The sequence below is a fragment of the Perca fluviatilis genome, chromosome 14 (genome assembly GCF_010015445.1).
Source record: "Perca fluviatilis chromosome 14, GENO_Pfluv_1.0, whole genome shotgun sequence".
NCBI lineage: Eukaryota > Metazoa > Chordata > Actinopteri > Perciformes > Percidae > Perca > Perca fluviatilis.
Window position 1 is genome coordinate 8593482 of NC_053125.1, and position 20291 is coordinate 8613772.

Here is a 20291-nt window from a genome sequence, read left to right on the forward strand (position 1 = left end):
CTTGGGGTAGAGGTTATATAAGTGGCGTGACGAAATTCAAACTGTAAATATAGCTACTCTAGTTATGCCGGCAGCTGGCAGCCAGCCAGCCCCGAGTATTCCAGTAGTCCAGTACCACAGACTGTGTGGAGCTCCTAGCTAAAGTCCGACACGTCTTACCAAATTTGCAATTAGCCATCAATTTTCGTAAAACGGCCCATATTTGAGCTTTATATAGTTGATTTCTTGCTTAAAAAAGTCTCAGAAGTAATTAATAACGAAATAGCCCGACAAACAATGTATAACTTTGCAGTGTCTGAAATATGAGACCTGCTGTCGAGTCTCCAATGTGTTTCTATGTGGTTCGCTCAAACCAATCAGCGCGCAGCCAGGGCATGAAATTAACACCCTCCAAATGCGGGTGAATTTTGCAATTGGCGGGTAACACTGTCAATCTACCTGCCACTTTGGCAGGTAGCCAATGAGAATTTAGTGATTCAGATGCGTAACTATCGGTAAGCAGGGTACGCGGTCGCTTACGGGCCTGATCCAATCAGGGGCCCGCATCGCTGGAAGACATTGATTGACAGCCGGGGCTCCCTATCGCATTTTCATTACTAACACAATCCCGGCAGTCCCACGTGCAGCCACTGACCAAGCGGGAGTGAGAACGGGTAAAATTAATTTCCTTGTTTCTGTTATGAAGACGAGACGTGTGGGACTCGAACATCTCACATTTACCAAAAAAACGTACAACGAAAGACCGTGCAAAACATTTCAGACCGTCCTGCCAACATGTATACAACGATTTTTCACTCTAAAGTTGCTGCTGTTTCAATCTTGTCAGCTGTCTGCAGCGGGCAGGGCTGTTGCTCCGTTTCCCCCGCAACTGACAAGCACCCACACACACCCCACACACACACACACACACACACCCACCCACCCACCCACACGGTGGCTGCAGGAAAAAACGGAGAGGAGACCTACAGGATGACCTAAATTGAGGACAGCTACGCTCGTTATTGTAAGTGCAATGATAAGTTAAAGTCCAATAAGTACTTTATTAAACCGTATGAATGTGTGTCCCAGCCCAGGATAGGAAATTAACCAACAATGTAAAGATCAATAAGCCACTGACAGATATCTTCATATTTGATTCATTCAATAAATTATTATTTTGTGTCTTAAATCCACCAGCCATTTTCATATTACACCAACATCATCATCCTGAGCCTTTTTGGTAAGGTTTCTAGAAAATCTCAGCCCAGAGTAATTAATTAATAGTAATAATTATTATTCTCCCCAAAACAAGTTTCCTTTATTTATTTTTTTTTAAGAACTATACAAAAAAAGTTGCAACCTTTTGGCAACAACTCATGTGTTATGGTCCACATTCACCAGTGTTTTGTTGTTGTTGTGGTGCGCGTAGGCTACTCCTGATTTTGTCAGTCATCTCATCTCTTATATGCAGTGGCATAACGAGCCAACACCAGACCCCTATGCAGTATTATCAAGGCGGGACCCCCTACTACAGCACGTGATGACGACGCAATGTCCATGAGTAAGCTACCATGAATAGGACAGGATAGGATCATAGAGACACAGCAAGTCCTGTTTTTCACCTTTATGAGGCAAAAAAAAAAGTGGCTGGTAAAAAGTCACTTTGGCAGGTGGATTTAAAAATCCACCCGCCAAAGTGGCTGATGGTCAAAAAAGTTAACTTCATGCTCTGTGTGCAGCTCATCTAAATATTCATGAGCATACCATATTTGGAAGAAAAGCTCTTGTTCCAAATAGAGCCATATTCACAGGGTACACTGTAAAACTTTTTACTGTAAATTTACAGTAATATACTGGCAGCAGCTTCGCCAGTAAACTACTGTTTATTTACAGTAAGCATACTGTATTTTAAAACTACAGTACTTAACTGTAAACAGGTATACAGTTAAGTACTGTATTATATGAATTTACAGTAATATACTGGCAGCAGCTTCGCCAGTAAATTACTGTTTATTTACAGTAGGCATACTGTATTTTAAAACTACAGTACTTAACTGTAAACAGGAATACAGTTACTAACTGTATTTGAATTTACAGTAATATACTGGCAGCAGCTTCGCCAGTAAACTACTGTTTATTTACAGTAGGCATACTGTATTTTAAATTTAAGGTATTTTACTGTAAATAGACATACAGTTTCTTACTGTATTATTTTAATTTACTAGTATTTTACTGGCAGCTACTTCGCCAATATTACACTGTAAATCTAAAATATCCTTTTATGTTCATGTCTTTTTTTATTTACTGTAAATAAATATATTATTTAATTTGTTTTACATGTATACACTTGTGTTGGCAGCATAAAGTAATACTATTATAAAAATCTCAGAATACTGATGCAGAAAAAGAAATTCTGCAGCTTTAAATTCTACCTTAGGGAAGACTGCAATAAATAATCAGTCCTAAATAACAATGAAAAAAGGCAAGATTCAAAATCTAATTAACTCTTTATTTATACTGTATAGTAAATATCATGTGAGTATACAGCACGTTTAAAGAAAGGTACAGCAGTTTGCAGTTTTGTGAACTGTATCAATGCCGTAGCAGAAAAAGTTAACACCCGTTTTGGCGTGTGTTTGTGACATCCAACATACGCCTCGTCTGCATACAATAGAAAATGTGTCTATCATTAGCAATCTAAATCATCCGAGGCAGACTGACCCCCGGCTAGCACAAGGTTGTAAAAGCAGAGGTCCGTATGAAATCAAACTTGCATTAAGAAAAACATGTTTTATGTGTGATCTTATGGAGAGAAATTACACTACCCACAATCCTAAGTGTAACAGTAATGTCTCTGATTGGCCCAACTCGTTACCATAGACACGTTTACCGTATCCACAAAACGCGTGAACGGCTAGAGCGCGAGCCTCTACCATTGAACATCTATGATAGTTTCTCTACACAGTATTGTAACTTGTTTTCAAAATGTTTTTAGTGCTGAATCAAATGTTTTATAATCACCAAAACTAGTAACTCATCTTGTAGCTGGTTGGCTCAGTTTCAGGGTTAAACCTATATATGAGCAATTTTTGAAATGTCAATGAAACACTTCTGGAACCACCGTAAAAAAAAAAAAAGTGAGAAGTCCCTGTTGAGCTCCATGGAGTCACACACCATTATATAGCCAGTCACGCATCCCAATAAACGCACAGGGAAACTGGCCAATACAATAATACAGCTCTATCAGCTGCAATAACTAAACTAAACAACACAAAATCGATCAGTATTTATCGGCATATATTGTTCATTGATAATTGACAAATGGTATCTGCACCTAAACAATACAATGCTATGAGAGAAGATCAAACAAAGTCCCACTTGAAGTCGTTGAGCTTCCTGATTAGGGTGCAGACATGCAGGTTCACTGTTGGTGGTTTCTTCTGGACCATCTTTCCAGTTTTTCTGCTGGGTGCCTGTCCACTGTATGCCTTTGATCCTCTCTCAGGATTAATCCCCATGCAGATTCTAAATGACAATGTAACACAAATGCTATAGGTTAGTGAAGAAACGGTTAATTTTGGAGAACATATAGTCTTTCAGTGTTAAAGGAGCTACAGCTTAATTTGTGTTTTCTTATACAAGTAGTATTCAGCTACTGTTTAAAAACAGTATAATATTTATACCAATGTATAAGTACACATTCCAAAGGAAATAAATACAGTTACCAATAATTAAGAAATCTCCATAAGTATGTCATTTCTGCGAAAAAACATATTTTAAAGCCTAATACAATTATTAAGTAGACTTTTTTCCTCCTGCATTTGTGGAGAATATTTCATGAACATTAGAGCTGTGTTTTTACAGTATTATTTTAGAAAACTTGAATGAGGAAAAAACATTCTATTATTTTGAAATGTCACAAAATGTAACAATGCTGCTTAATGGTAGGTAGTTACTAGAGATGCACCGATTACAACTTTCTAGGCCGATTCTAATTTTTCATTGAGTTTGATCTGCCGATACCAATTTTAGGCGTATCCGATAAAACTAATTCTAACCACTTTAAAGCACACGCAAATATTTATTTTCTATCTTTTTCTTTTATAGAACATGTTTTGAACAGATAATGGATCACTATAAAATAGAACTATATAATTACTCCTGGTGTGGGGTAATCCACACACATCTAAAGTTAGTAAATGTTAGAACCATTTCCTTCTTTTCACATCCAATATTCAACTAAAAATATGTGATTTATTAGCAGGGAAAACAGGTAATGGCTATACAATAATATATAAATAACAAAGAGAGTGAGAGTGCATGTCGGAGAATAGAGGCGACACGCGCTTCAACAACCGCGAACCGGCGGACACGCGCGTAATCGCCCAATTCGGCAGGTCACCAGCCGGTCAATCGGTGCATCTCTAGTACAGAGCTGCTGCTACAGCGTGACGGGTGACGATAGGTACTTACAGCCTATTGTGTGCTGCACATTGTACACCAAATGAGCTGTGCACAAGCAGACCTATAGTTTTGGTTTGGTTTCACCCGATCCAGATTTGGTGTCGCGAAATGACGTCAAACCCCTAAGTATTTTTATTATTTTTTTACATTTTAGTAAATGTATTTGCTTGTAGTACATCAGCAGCTTTAGCTACTGAAATTCTAATCTCGGAGAACTTAATCAATAAAAAGTCAATCCAGGTGTGTAATATGTGTGGGAAATCTCCTACCTCTGAATGAACTCCAACGACCATGCAGCATAGTCCTGGTATTGCAGGTTAAAGTTGTAGAAAGTTGACATTAGACCAGCAAGCCCCAGCACAAAGGACACTCCATCACTGACAACCTAGCCCTCCACGCTCACAAACCACCGCTGAGCAAAGCTGGACCTGAAAAAAATATGAATAGTTAATCGAAATGGCAACAATATGATTTCACTGTTCAAATTAATTTGATCTGAATTTATTTATATCCACACAATTTGATTGTATGTCTTCATATGTATGGCCAGGGGTTAAATTGCGATTTGTTATGTGAGGGTGCTCTCACTAGGGGGGTCCGGGGGTATGCCGAGAAATTGAGTCTTACATGATATGTGCAAAACTGTAATGTTAAAGCCCATGTTGCAAGTTTAATTTTCCAACGAATTTGTGGTAATTGCTTGTTGGTAATAAACATTTAAACTGGTATTCATGTATTTGATGTTGTTAGGTATCACAAAACAGAATATAACACGAAAAAAGTAGGTACTATTTTACAGCGGTTTGTCTTTCCCCACCAAATGCATTGCATGACGTCACGTTGGGGAGACGATATGCGAAAAGCCCCGTCTCGGTTCACTGTCCCGGTCACGGTTGCTGCCACTGATCTGGCAAAATATGGCTTTTGGTCTCGACCGAGTCAATGTGTCTTTATTATGTGAATATTAAGTGAAGGGGACGGGGATGCTATTCGGCTTTTCACTAGTTTAAACAGCTAGCTAACGATACGCCGACGTTTTGCGTTAACGCAGCACAACAGCGTTAGCTTAGACTGCTAGTTAAATACCGGTATTACAGCTGCTGAGCGCGTCCACGTTGTCAACCGCAGACGTGGGGCGTTAGTGCTCCTTTTGTATCATACTTTTATTGAATGAAATATTAAGCTTCGCCCTACGAAATAGGTGGTTTTTTGTAACATTACAAACAAAGCTAACTGGCTATAGTTAGCCTGTACGTATATACGCGGGATTAGCTAACGTTATGCAGCGCCAGCCAGCAACCTCGGCAATCGGCAGTAGTTTCGGGGAGCTAACCGCGACAGTATGTTGCCCACAATCAACCTCTGCTGTTAAAAGCAGTCAATCTGCAGCGATGTTTGAAATGGAGACACATGGATGTGTTAGCTGTCGAGGTTAGCTCGCCGAAGCTGCTTGCTGGCTATGCAACGTTAGCTAATGTCCGCTAGCATACGTACAGGCTAACTATAGCCAGTTAGCTTTGTGTGTAACTAACTAACTAACAAAAACCATCTCGTAGGAGCGAAGTTTAACGTTTCATTCAATAAAGTTATGGTACAAAAGGAGCACTAACGCCACAAGTCTTATGTTGACAACGTGGACGCAGATATAGGAAACTCCGAAGGCAGTCGTAATATTTACCTAGCCGAGCTAATGCTGTTGCGCTTAACGTTAGCGGTACCGGGCGTGAAGCGCGTAGCTGTCTAAACTTGTGAGAAGCTGAACAGCATCCCCGTCCAAGTAATAAATAAACACCAGGCAAATATGTTGCTAGTAGGCTACCATCAAAACGTGAGATATGTAATCATGATATCAATCATATCTATGTGTTTACAACCATCGGGGGGATTTCACAGGTGGGACTGGCAAGTTAGCACATAGCTAGCATGATGCCTTGTATTTTCTAGATCTAGATAAGTTTAGCGGTACTTATCTGAACTAACGACATGATCACTGTCACTAGATATAAATAAAACATTGACTTTCACTTGGTGCTATTCACGGACAGTAAAAAACCCTCTTCCTCATCCCAGTCAGTCCCCATAGTTCTAGTACTAGGCTGATACACGCCTCCCAACGTGACGCTATCACCGAATTGCGAAAAAACACTTAATACCAAAAACGACAAAACCTGCACAAAAATGGCCTTTAACACTATTTGGAGACATTTTTAACAATGATATACATATATTGAGTGCTATATGTACCTATTAATCAACAGTGGTGGTTAACTTGCAACATGGGCTTTAAGAGCCTATACTATACTCTGCATTGTTGTAGTATCAACAGGTATTAGGGCATTTAGCATTTACATTACTGTTAATCAGTCATCACTAATGATTACACACTGTATTACCTTGTTATGATATAAGAAGTGACCCATACAATGTGCCAAACATAATGTGCCACATGAAGAGACAGTGCAGCTTATGACAGTAGCAACAGCTGAGAAAAAAGGAGAAGGCATTTTATCTGTTAATCCTACCAACGTAGACACGTTGGCGTTATGTAGTTGACCCGCAGTGGTGAATTGTCTGCAGTTCTGGGCAGCAATATCATGTTGTCAAAAGCATCACTTTCATCAAATTGTATGTGACATATTTAGATGGTATGTGCCGCGGCTGAGCCCCGGATCCCCGGCCCAATGTAAACCCCTGCGTATGGCTATGGTAGAATTAGACTTTGGTGACTAGAAATATAAAACAAAATATTAGGCATTGTGGCTTTATCCAACAAATACAAAAAAAGAAGAAAAAAATGCCTGTTAACTAAAGTTAGTTTTAGATGGGAAAAGGAGCAAATATGAAGCCACTGAGTTTACAATAGAACAGTTTCAAATGTTCGTTAACAAAAAAAGTCCGCCAAATGTGTTTTTGAAAAAAAATTACAAATATGAAGCCACAAAATTGACAATAAAACCGTTTGAGAATAGATAACACGTCAATATTATATCTTCGTTTGCACAAAAAAAGTCTGTAATCTAAAGTTATAGCTAGTTTTAGAAGTAAAACTAAGCAAATATGACTAAACAATGTTCATTAGCAAAAAAAGTCCGCCTAAAGTATAAAAAAAATTACAAAGATGAAGCCACAAAATTGACAATGAAACCGTCCGAAAATAGATAGAGACACGTCAATATTATAACGTTCTCTTCTTTTGCACAAAAAGTCCGTTATCTAGCTAAAGTTATAGTTTTAGGAGTAAATATGAGAACACAAAAAAGTCTGTAAGGTTACAGTAAATTTAGTTTAAGAAGAAAAAAAAGAGCAAATATGAGATTCAGCAGTGTTGAGGATTTTTTTGTTTTATTTTTAAAGATCACGCTCCAAAATGTCTGTACAGTCTAACGTTAGGCTCCTTGAGGAAATCTTCTAACGATAACTAATTGTGTTAGCTAGTGGTAACGTTAGTGACCGTGACCTGTCAGCTAACGTTAGCCAACATTAACTGATGCTTAACTTTACTAGCTAGCTAGCTAGCTTAACGTTAATGTTACTGAGTGATCTGCTGCCATATCTGACAACAAATAAATCGATAAAACTATCCTTAATAACATTTCAAGGCATGCAGGCAAATAAAAGATTTTGAAACTTACATGAATGTTGAAAAATCGCGTCCTCTTGATGCGAGCTGCTACTGTCCATGCGTTTTCCTTCAGAGACTGAATGATGATACGCATCACCGAACCGAGTCCGAGCCAGTCACCGTGGAGAAAAGTTCTTCCCCCCCCCTCCCACACGAATACACATACAAATAATAGACACACTCTTTGCTATAAGATATAGTCCTGTTATACTAAATATTTTCTCACTAATTATTAGCTGCTAATCACACTTTTTTCCCTTAAAGCATAATTTGGAAAGAGTAGCAACAGTGAAATGTGCTGCATGTCTTAAAATAGACTGGTCAGAAAAATAAATATGTTCAAATTCAAAGTGTAATTCCCGCTTTTTTCTTCATTATTTTCTCCCAGAATGCATTGCCACTTACAGTATGATCCTGTATAACATTAAAACAGTAAGATACTGTGAGATTTTAGCTGTAAATTTACATCAAAGGGTTACAGTGTAGTTAAGGGCCTAATAAAATAGCATTCGGGCAATTTTCAGCCCAACCAATGTCACATACCCTATTAGGAGACCTTAAGGAACAGTGTAAAATTCCCTATATAATCATTCTATCATCCCTTTAAGCCTATAGGCTACTGTATCAAAAAACACAAACCTTTTACTTTTATACTCAACTTTTATACAATACTCCTTAATTTAAGGGGTGATAGAATGATTATATACGGCATTTCAGACTGTTCCTTAAGGTCTCCTAATAGGGTATGTAACATTGGTTGGGCTGAAAATGGCCAAAGTGCTTTTCTGTGGGCCATTAACTACCCTGTGAATATGGCCCTATTTTGAACAAGAGCTTTTCTTCCAAACATGGTAAGCTCATAAATATTTAGATCAGCTGCACGCTGATTGGTTGAGCAACCCACATACACATACATTGGAGATGAGACAGCAGACCTCATATTTCAGACACTGCAGTAGTTTATAATATACATTGTCTGGTATTTTGTTATTAAATTCACTTATGAGACTTTTGACTGAAACGCTTTTACAGCAGAATGAGAATAAACCCAAAGTTATATTTATTCCAAAGCATAAAACCTATCTGCTTTATTTTGTCTTGTGAAGTAGTTTTAATCAGGCAGTCCTGCATTATTTCCTGACTCTTAATTTTCTGTGTTTGACCTGGAGAAAGTTAGCAGTCTATTGACTCTCTATTAATTGATATTCTAATGTCACCTTAAAAAAAAAAAAAAATACTTGTTGGCTTTTCATTGTGTCAAACATGTTCTTAAGCCTTACTGTAAGTATTCTGCTGTTTGTGACATACATACTGTATGTTTTCTCATTCAGTTCAATTTTATTTATAGTATCAAATCATAACCAGAGTTATCTCAAGGCACTTTACAGATAGCAGTATATAGATATAGTATATATAGATATAGCATCTATCATATCAGCATCTAGAGGGATTGAAATTATACTATGGATATTGATACATATTTGAAGTTTTGTTGTTGTTTGCAGTTCAATGTATTAAATATTAGAAAATTAAAAAACTAATTCAATACAATATCAACTGATGTTTGTTTTTTGAATGACATTCTATAGTTCCACCCCATTTTGAAAAATACAATTCGAAATACAATTCTTGCAAAGAACTTTAGAAAATGGAAAACAAGGGGCGTGTCATGAGCGGGGGGCGTGGCGTGAGCGGCTACAGGCCACAGCTGGACCATATTGGTTTACAGACCTATTTTACCCATAATGCAACTCAGTTCATTGTTACCAAGGCAACAGCTGTTTACAGACTTATGTTTCCCATTATGCAACTCAGTTCCTTGTCACCAATGCAACAGGTTGCATCATAGAAACAGAATGCAGTGATGTCACATCCTGTGCATGTGCCTTTCATATCAACATTGTAAGTGAAACATTCTACCTTTACCAGGATCAGAGTTATGTGTCAGAAGGTTGGTTGACAGGCGATCACTCACTGAGTACTGAGAATCTAATCACTGTTTTACTGTGATACTGCGCAGATTAGCATCTCTTCAACACCGACAATACAGCTTGCTTCTATATTTCTGTGCTAAACAGAGAAGTAATTTTCATCGACAAGCTTTAAGAGAGCAGAACATAAGTTGGAAACCAAAACATTGTCCTTCCTCTGGAGTCCTTTAAGAACGACACCATGGCCCTCCGCCAGGAACCGGCAGTTATGGGTAGCAACCAGGATGAAATGAGGGTGAGCCTACAGGCCATCACCCAACAGCTGAAGACCCTGCGCCACCAAATTCACAAGCGCCAGAGACAGTTCGACGGCTGGGAAAATTTGGAGGAAATGTTCACCGCAGGGAAGGCAGAGGAAAACGCTGCAAAGAAGAAATGTGACTACCTTCTAAAAGAAGTGAGGGAGCTCAGCGACAAGGTCCAAAATTACAGCACTATTGAGGCTTTGTATAAAGAAACCAAAGCTTCAAATGTGGCGATGGACCTGCAGCGTCAAACTCTGCAACAAACAGTAGGTGATCTCAAAAACCGGCTCAACAACTTTGATGAAGTGAAAGAAGAATATGAGGCCGTGAGGCAAGAGCACGAGGAGCTGCAGAGTGAGATTCACTACCTACAGGATAAACTCCAAAATGAGACTAGTGTGGACATAATGTGTGCTGCATTAAAACGGCAGACAGAGGCGATGAGCCAGCAAAATGCCGCCCTGCAAAGACAACTCCTGGAGCTCAAGGAGAGGCATCAGCAATCCTACAACGATGCAAAAGCCGAGAAAGAGGCGATTAGCCAGCAGAATGAGGCTTTGAGACATCAGATTCAGGAGATGCATGAAGAGATTGAGAATGATAACGATTTGGAGGAAGAGATCGAGGCCGTGAAGACATTAAATCAACACATGAGCTGTGAAAACGACTCCTTGCTGCAGGAACTCCAGGCTCTCAAAAATAAATCGGACAATTTAAACATCTGGCGTGACATGTACAAGGAAACCTTGGACCGCATGGACGTTTTGAAGAAAGACAATGACAATTTGAATCAGCAAATCCAAGTCGTAAACGACCAGCTCATGATTAAAAGACATTTAAAGGACAATTACGTAGAACTGGAAGATGAAGAGAAGGTTCTGCAGGCACAAAACAGAGCCCTGGGTAAAACCCATTCTGATGTTTTTAAGAAGCTTCTGAATGAAGAAGACTGGAAGCACAAATACGACGTTCTGAAACAACAGACAGACGCCTTGACGCTCCAGAACAACATAGCCACGGAGGAAATCCAAAATTTCAATGAAAACCTCACAGTTTTGAATGCCTTTAAGGTGAATTACAAAGCACTGAAGGCAGAGAAAAAAGTTCTCACGAACCAGAACAACACTCTGCAGAAAGAACTTCAGAAGCTGGAGAAAAAGTTCTCCAAAGAAGAAACTCTGGAGGAAAGAACCAACGAGTTGAAGTCAGAGAACGAAGCTGTGAGCCAAGAGAACAGCGCTCTGCAGCTTAAAGTTCAGGAGCTCGGTGACACACTCCGAGGTGAGAGCGTTTGGGCCAACACATACGACTCCCTGAAAGTGGAAAAAAACACCTTGAACCGGCTGAATAAAAACCTTCATAAAGAACTAGAGAAGGTTACTAAAAAGGCCGACAAAGAAAAAGCTCTGGAGGGGAAGTGTACGGCGATGAGGTGGAAGACAGAGAACAAACGCAGACAACAGGACTCCCTGACAGAACAAATCAGCACCCAGATGTGATACTGTGGTGTCATATTTTAGTAGCATGGAGTCCCCCACCTCATACACACTTTCTTAATTTGGCAAATATTCCATGCAGTGATTGCATGGATTTACTCCAAGTCCTCTGGTTCCCTCCCACACAAAAAAACTTTCCTAAAGTGGCCTCCATTCCTAAAAAGTTTATCAATTCCTGCAGTGACTGCGTGGGTTTACACCCAGTTTCCTCCCTCAACAATTTTCTTAATTTGGCAAATACTCCATGCAGTGATTGCATGTCCAAGTCCATTGGTATTTCAATTCCTGCAGTGACTGCATGGGTTTAGACCCAGTTTGTTCCCTCAACAATCTTCTTAATTTGGCTATTTATGATAATAAAAAAAAAATGTAAAAATCAATATACAGTTGTTGTGTCATGTGTAAATATAAATTAAGTTTCTTAAGTTTTGATCTGTCTCTCCTTATGTACTGTCAGAGGTCGACTTTAACAGCTCAGAAACACACTTTACATTGTTTTATCATCTTCATACTTTGTGACTGTCTTCTGTTTGGGGTTTTCTAGTCCCCAGCTGTAAAAATTAAATAAAAATTAAATGAATACATAAAAAGTCTAATTGCATTAACGGTATTGGGGTTTTACGACAGTATGTTTTCACATAGGTCAGAAGAAAATAGACCTAACCACAACCAAAGGCTGTTTTCTCAAAATGTTTTGTTTCTCATAATCATATGAGCGAGAAGTCTACTTTAGTAGCACTAACATATGATGCTGCTAGCCTGGTTGACACCACCAGACCCTCCAACATAGCCTAAAAACCTTTGACTAATGTGTCAACAACATGAAACAAGAATTCATCCAATGATCACATTGTGGTTTTTGAAATTTATGCAAATGATCACATATTTAATTAGACAATGCTTAATGTGCATATTAAAGACTACAATTTCAAAAAACTTGTTATAATAAAAATGTTATTAATGCAAGTAATCAACTGGGAAAGTTGAATGGTGATATGTAATTATCTTTACCCTATTCTTGTGTAGTGCCTTGCCTTATGGAGGTTCTAAAAACCCTGACAATAAAGTAAAATAGTACAGGTCATATAGACAAGAGAGTGGTATTAATCTTCTCAATTAATTGTCAACAAAAAAGCAAATACACATCTTTTTCAAATTTTCCACGTTTCTTCAAGCAGTCTGTTATCAGAAATTGCATTTATTAGGAGTGAGTCCACACAAATTACAAATGGTATCTACCATGTAGATGAATAGATGTGTCCCAGTTTTGCAATATTACTGTCTTGAGATTTATGCCTTCCCCGCAATGCAATAAGGGGGAAAAAGAATAATTTATAAAAAAAAAAAAAAATCAGCAGATGTATTTAAAAAAATTGTTCCTGTTACAGGTTTAAGTGTAAGTAATTTGTACTGAAAAATAGTCCCTCTAAAAGAACTAAGGTCACAGTTTCTGGTAAAAAAGAGATGCAGCGGGGGGTTTTCTAAAAGGTTTTATTTCTCCCCTTGTCTCACCACATTCAGGTCAGTGCAGCCAAGTACTATGGTACAGCCACTGTTACATAAGTATAAGATATCTTGATCTGTTACATTTTCTTTCTTACCAGCCTTTTGCATGTAGACACACTTTCAGTTCCCTCCATTCTTCTGGAAAGTATGTATCTAAATTGCAGTTTCCATTTTGCCAACCTCATTGTGGTTTACCTGCTTTCATTTAATATCAAAACAGGCCATGCCTTATTGTCTCTATAGACAGAGCAAGCAGACTGTAGAGACAGTGTGCCAACACATCTTGATGTAAAACAGGCCATGATGGTGATGATTTTTTTGTTTTTGCTTTGATGTGAACTAGCAAATCCTGTTCCGTAAGGTGAGGATGATGAACCAATCAGACCTGACGGAGGTGGCAGAATGTAGGACAAGTGGTGAATCTGGTAAGTGTGCTGCTGCTCTTGCTTCAGTCAGTCAGAACTGCTGAGGAGGAGAAGCCGGACCAGTGAAGCCGACGAAGATGAGGCTTTACTTTGTGAATGTTCTCCTGCTCTGGCCTTTGTGTAAGTAACAGACATCCACCTGTGTAATCTTTTCCTGAGCGTCCACACACAGACACACACTTATATCCTGTCTGTATATTTCAGGTGCGGTAGAAATTTCTCAGCCTGTTCCTTTCCAAACAGTGAAGCTCGGAGACTCGGCTACTATTGAATGTCACATAAAGAGTGACCTGTACAAAAGAGTGTGGTACAAATTCACCACAGGGAAGGGACTGCAGCTTGTGGCAGCATTCAATCATTTCTTTAATCGGAGTATATTTCCTGACGATTCTCAGCGCCATTATTCAGTCAAATTTGACATAATCAACAGCCATCTGAGCATTTCTACAACAACATGGGAAGACGTTGGAACATACTTCTGTGGAGTCATGCAGTTAAACGAGATTCAGTTTGGATCGGGAACCTTTTTGATGCTAAAAGGTATTCCTTCTCTCTCCTGACAGCACCATGATTTCAGCTGAATGTGAACATAATGCTGATGATGTTAGTTCTTTGATTTCTTCCCCAAGGTGCGAACCCGATCAGTGACTCTGGCGTCCAGCAGCGGGAGTCTGAACCCGTCCAGCCAGGAGACTCTGTGACTCTCAGCTGTTCTGTTCACACTGGCCGCTGTGCAGCAGAACACATTAGTGTCACGTGGCTGAAAAACTCTCATCACTCTGCTTCGCAAATGATCTACTACTCTGGAAATAAGAGCTGCTGGAGGACTGAGAGTGGAGAGACTAGCTGTGTGTACGAGCTTCTCCTGAGGAACCTCAGCTCTGATGATGCTGGAACCTTCTACTGTGTCCTGACTTCATGTGGACAGACGCTGTTTGGAAACGGGACCAGGATTATTGTTCACAGTAAGACAGGAACCCTCAATATACATGTAGAGTTGTAGTCCAAAGTACTTCCAATTCCTAGCAAATAATATTAATCATAAACACAGAAGAAATGTACGTCAATATGGAGTCCAAAGCCAGCTAGAGTTGAAATAATTGGCCGATTGTCGATCCTTAAAATCGATCGACAGAATAATAATCAGCAACTTTTTTGATAATCGATTCATTGTTGGTCATTTTTCAAGCACAAATACGAAACATTTGTCAACACTATTTCCTGATATTTAATTGACCAAATGATTAATCCAGAAAATAATCAGCAGATTAATCAATGATGAAAAGTGTTTTTATGGTATGGTTAAGGTTCGGGAAAAATTGGGGTTATGGCAAATACACTATGGGTAATGAATGGTCAGGGTAAGGCAACAATAACACAGTTAAATTGAAATATTCAAGATTACTTATAAAAAAAAACATAAGTCTCTTGTGACGGAATGCAATCTTTTGGAATACTATGCTGCTGTATTGACATGAGGTGAAAGCTATCCTAAATAAACCAAAACCTTTTTTTATGGCTATATACCATATGTTTAGGGGAATGTTTTCTGCACTTTGGGTAAACTGACCCTTTATATATTGAATACTGCAGGATATTGTCAACAGTAAGTGACCTAAAGAGAATATGTAACTCAAATGTCAAATTTCTTTAAATGGAGAATATTGCACTGCTAGTTATTTGTGTTCAAACTAAGCACTGTTTATTTTCTTCTGCAGAAAATGCTGTCACCAAACTATCTGAACTGAGTCCCACTGTGATTGCTCTGATGCTGTCAAACATCATTCTGGGGACTGTGACACTCCTCCTTAAATGGAAACTTTGCAAGAGTCAGAGGAAAGATTCCACAGGTATTTCAAACCGTACTGATGAGCTGTATCTCTGCAGCAGAATCACAAACTCATTCGGTTACATTCTGCAGTAACTGAAATTTACTTCTCTTTGTTTCTTCAGAGGCAACGGATGGATCTTCTGAAGGCAATCAGGTAATTCATCAGCTGTGTGTAACCTTTGTGTTTGATCAAGCCTTCCTCACTCCCAACTCCTCAAATACTGACGCCTGGGCAGTGGCCCTCAGAGTCAGATACCGATGCACAATTCCCGTATGAGGCGGAGGCCCGTTCATTCCTATGAGAGTTGCTCAGTGGCGCATAAAGCCTTCATCGAGTCCAAAATTAACGGGATGATCGGCGCCACTTTCACACTGTGTGGACTATAGAGCAGGTGCACTAGAGACCTCCACCGGCAGAGTCAGCTACTTCTGGTTTAGCACTACGCTAACTTGAATGAGGATTAAATCATTTAATGATGCGGCTCTTATAGACATTACAAATGCTATCAGACCAAATGGATCAAATTAATAATCAATAATAGTGATACGAGTCACTTCGTTGGGGTTATGACGCTCCAAAAAAAAAAAAAAAAAAAATGGATCTTCTGATTTACAGATGCATCTGTTGCCAAGTATCAGTGAAAACACACTGGAGCGTCTGTGGATTTCTTGCCTGAGACGCCAGCGTATGTGTCAAGCCAGGCAGGTAATCACACACAGGAAGACCACAGTACAGCCGGATACTTTACAACTAATTTACATTTAAATTAAAACACCTAGGTTCATGGTGATTTTGGCTGTCTTGACTTCTCACAGCAAGACACACGATCAGGCACACAGGCTACAATTACCACAGTTTTCCCCAAAACATCCTGTCTCTTTTCTATCAGAGAGAGCGAGAGAAAGAGAGAGAGAGAGAGAGAGAGAGAGAGAGGAATCGCTTTGTGACGGTTTGAATGGCCAGGCGTGCGATCAGGCACGAATGTATGCCAAAAATATTTTTTGGCCTCATGTGACAGACCAGAGTTGCAATTCCACCGTTGGTCCACTATTGTTCAATTTGCTTCAAAGCCCAGCACACTTCCTGGGGGCCTCAGGCATAGCAGCATCTTGACCGCAGTGACTTAAGATGATGTAGGATGAGAGCGCCAATGATAGGGGGTAGTTTTAAATACTTCAAAATCTGCACAGTTGGGGTATAGATCAAACAACATAGGGACCTTCACCCAGGTGACCGGGGTTCTTGTCCCTACTTGTCCCACGTGTTACTTCAAATTACACGTTTTAACCCAAACAAACACAGGAGACTGGGGTTCGTTTCCCGTTCTTGTCTCTTAAACGTAGATGTTTTAACCTAAACAAACACAGGACTATCACAGAGGAGACTGGGGTTCTTGTCCCTACTGGTCCTACGTGCCACTTTAAAGTACATGTTTTAACCCAAACAACACAGGACTATCACCCAGGAGACTGGGGTTCGTGTCCCATTCTTATCTTGCGTGTCCTTAAACCAACATGTTTTAACCCCACCCACGACCTTTACTTACCCTAAGTGGCTTTACCCTGCACGTCAACAAGTGACGCCAAGGAGTCCAGACCCAGAGAGTTCAAAAGCTATGCCAAAAGTTCTTGTCCAAGCGCTTTGAAAAATGACAGCAAGGGGTTCTGACGAAGCGCATTGAAAAATGATGCCAAAGGGCTTCTCAGAAAGTGAAATAGTAATGCCAAGAATGATTTGGGATCGAGAAAATGTTGGTTTGATTTGCACCACGTCTTTCTATGACCAGTCTCAAGTGTTTTTCTTTTTTTTTTTTCCCACAGACTACTGATACAGTAACCTATGCAGCTGTGTGTTCGGCCCCTAGATGCCTCCCCACCAGACAAGCTAGAGGGAACTACTGTGGAGACTCTGTAGTTTATTCTAACATCAGATACTGTCAACAGAACCGACAGGTGGGAAGACAGACAAACCAGGGAGAATGAAGACTGAAGGAGTAGGAATGCCTAAATGTATATATTTACACAAGTTCGAAATATGACCAAAGACCACTTTATCTGTATGAAATATAAAGTAGTCTGCCACTGGAGCTTCTTCATGACTATAGTTAATGCTGCACTCAGCCCAGAGCCGGCGCAGGTGGGGTGCGCGTGGTGCGAGGCCCTGTTCGAACTTAACGTGCGAGGCCCTACTTGTTGACATATACCATGCATGCACAAGAATCACTGTCAACCCACACGGGAACAACCCATAATTACAGCTATATAGTCATATCCTGTGTGTGTGTGTGTGTGTGTGTGTGTGTGTGTGTGTGTGTGTGTGTTCCCATGTGCCTTGCTGTGTTAAATGTGGACGTACGTCCTCTGTCCATGGTGCTGAAATAAGTACCAAAATAGATGAAAGGCATTGTCAAAGATAGTTGTATTTGTATTCTGGTGTTAAGAGAGATTCCAGACTATTTAGCTGTCAAAATAATAAGCCGTCTGATCTATGGAATGGCAGCCCAGCTACAGGTCACTTCATGTTCTTTCTACAGCTTTATATAGCGTCCGACGTACCATGCTGGATTTGCAGCACTTATGATACAGGATCACGGGACGTTTCGTTTAGTTTCACCAGAGTAGCTAAATATTTCCAATAAATATTGCCCTCATTAGCAAGTTATTGTTTTTTATGTGTTTTTTTCTTAACACCCGATCATGTTTGCAAAATCTGTCTTTTTCCTGCTCGCGCACTCGCTGGGTTGATATAACCATGTTACCATGGTTGATAATAAATTCATAAATGAAAAAGATTTGAAAACGGCATAAAAAATTATTGAATGTACAAACAAATCTTCATGATTGCATACCAGGGAGACACAAGGCCCCCAGGGGCATGCTTTCCCTGAAGAAATAACTAAATCAATTGCAGAAGCCAAATTTGTCAGGCAGGAATATGGAATGAAAGCTGTACTGTATTGTAATAAAGAAAATTATTTGGGCTTTAATGACTTTTTAATCAACCATCAGCACGTTCATGAAACTTTCCATAGAGACAATTTTTAGTGTAAAAAAAGTTCCAATAAAGTTGTTAACAACTAGATCTGTGGAATAACAAAACTAATGTTTCAAAGCTTTTAGCAACACAAAAAAAATTATATTTCCCCTTCACATGTAGGATCGACGGTGGCACCATGAATCATAGATCCGTGTAATTTAAAGTCCAAGCAGATAAAACCCAAACTACATTGCATACTGTTGGGGTGGCTGGAAGAATATGTGATTGTAATTTAAGCAAGCTGGCCCTTTAATGTAGCATAGCATAGTATAAACAGAAGTAGACAAAAGACGACAGAAGGGAACATGTTCGATTATTCCAGCACCCCTTGCACTCTGCTCTATTGCACAACAGTCTTACAAATGCCATTGTTGTATGTAAGGCAACCTTTGTCCAGCTTTGGTCTTATTTTATGTACATTCAAAGCAGCGAAAATCATATTCCTTGTATGTATACACATAGGTCATACCAATAAATCTGATTCTGACTGTGACAGCTTTTTTTTAAATATTAGTGCTTCACTGAATAAGTGAGGACGTCACCAGGGGCGAGTTTGTCTAAAGAAAGACAAAAGTAAACAGTTACTATTTATGCTAGCAACAGAATAAAGTAAGTGAGAAGTTGCAAAGTCACTTTGCTCGACATTACTCTGGAGTTAGAGAGCCTTTCATTCACCCACTGGAAGCTTCTCAAAAGACATCAAACAGAAAGAGCAGAGCTTACAACACAAAAGAATCAAACTACAGTACTGTATGTGAAGAAAAAAAGAGGTTCAGCTGGACACTTTGGTGTCAAACGTGCAGTCTAGGCTGCAAAAGGAATTGAGTGTGTGCCAAAAGAAAAGCAAACAAACTGTAATACACAGCATTGCAGACACAGGTAGAACATGCTCAGAAATCCCCTCTGGTCTATTTATACCCTTAAGCGGAGGGTGCAACCTTTAAAGTTGCCAGCTCTCTGCATTTGACTGTTGTTCTGACTCCTGTGGTGCATCATGTTTGAACTAGTGAGAACAGGTTTCCGCTGGTGGAAACTTCAGTCCTATACTTGAACACAGGAAGAGCGGCCTGTGGCCAGCGGGCCACAGCGTGTAGCGGCTCAGACAGAAGCCAAGAGCCAACGAGAATTCAGCTGTGTGAAATGAGACTCGTGTCTTAAATGCAGATAATCACACAAAGAAAAGAGGGAGTGGTTCACGCTGCAATGATGCAATGGGAAGTAAAATAGCAGAGTAGCATCTTATGTTAACTTGTACTCCCCCTGAGAGTGAAGCTTTCCTTAATTCATTGCCTGCAGGAGTTCACACCTAAAAAAAAGACACACATATGTGTAGCGTACTTCCTTAACTGTCAACGGTCAGCCAATCAGCAATGTCTCTGTGTGGTTACTTACATAGTCACCAAGGAAGACATTGCAAACAAGTTGGGATGAACATTATGCACCTTTATGTACATTGCTTAGTTTATTATTTTATACATTTATTTCTTCTTGTTTCTTTTGGGGTTATTTTTCTTTTTGTCAGTTTTGATTTATTTATTTTGCGGATTTTACATTTTCAACTATATGTTGCCAAATCACAAAAGTGATCCTTTCTTCTACGGGTTGCGGTGTGGATTGGATCTCATAACGGGTTGGGTGAGAGGGGTAAAGAACTTAACTGATAAACTACCCGTGCGCATCACTAGTATGTACCTA

The 20291-nt window shown here is 39.5% G+C and overlaps 1 protein-coding gene and 1 long non-coding RNA gene across 2 annotated transcripts; one reads left to right on the forward strand and one right to left on the reverse strand.

The window, feature by feature from the left end:
- Positions 1–3196: 3196 nt before the first annotated feature.
- LOC120572407 lies at positions 3197–8107 on the reverse strand. The gene is made up of 3 exons (XR_005641440.1): positions 8076–8107; positions 4713–4871; positions 3197–3504 (listed from the first exon to the last, which is right to left on the reverse strand). It is a non-coding gene; the product is annotated as an uncharacterized LOC120572407 (long non-coding RNA).
- Positions 8108–13483: 5376 nt separating this feature from the next.
- Positions 13484–17718, forward strand: LOC120572362 (signal-regulatory protein beta-2-like). Its single transcript, XM_039821645.1, has 6 exons — positions 13484–13848; positions 13933–14268; positions 14358–14693; positions 15447–15578; positions 15682–15713; positions 17381–17718. The coding sequence occupies exons 1-6, from the start codon at positions 13806–13808 to the stop codon at positions 17540–17542; spliced, it is 1041 nt and encodes a 346-aa protein (XP_039677579.1). The 5' UTR covers positions 13484–13805; the 3' UTR covers positions 17543–17718.
- Positions 17719–20291: the final 2573 nt, after the last annotated feature.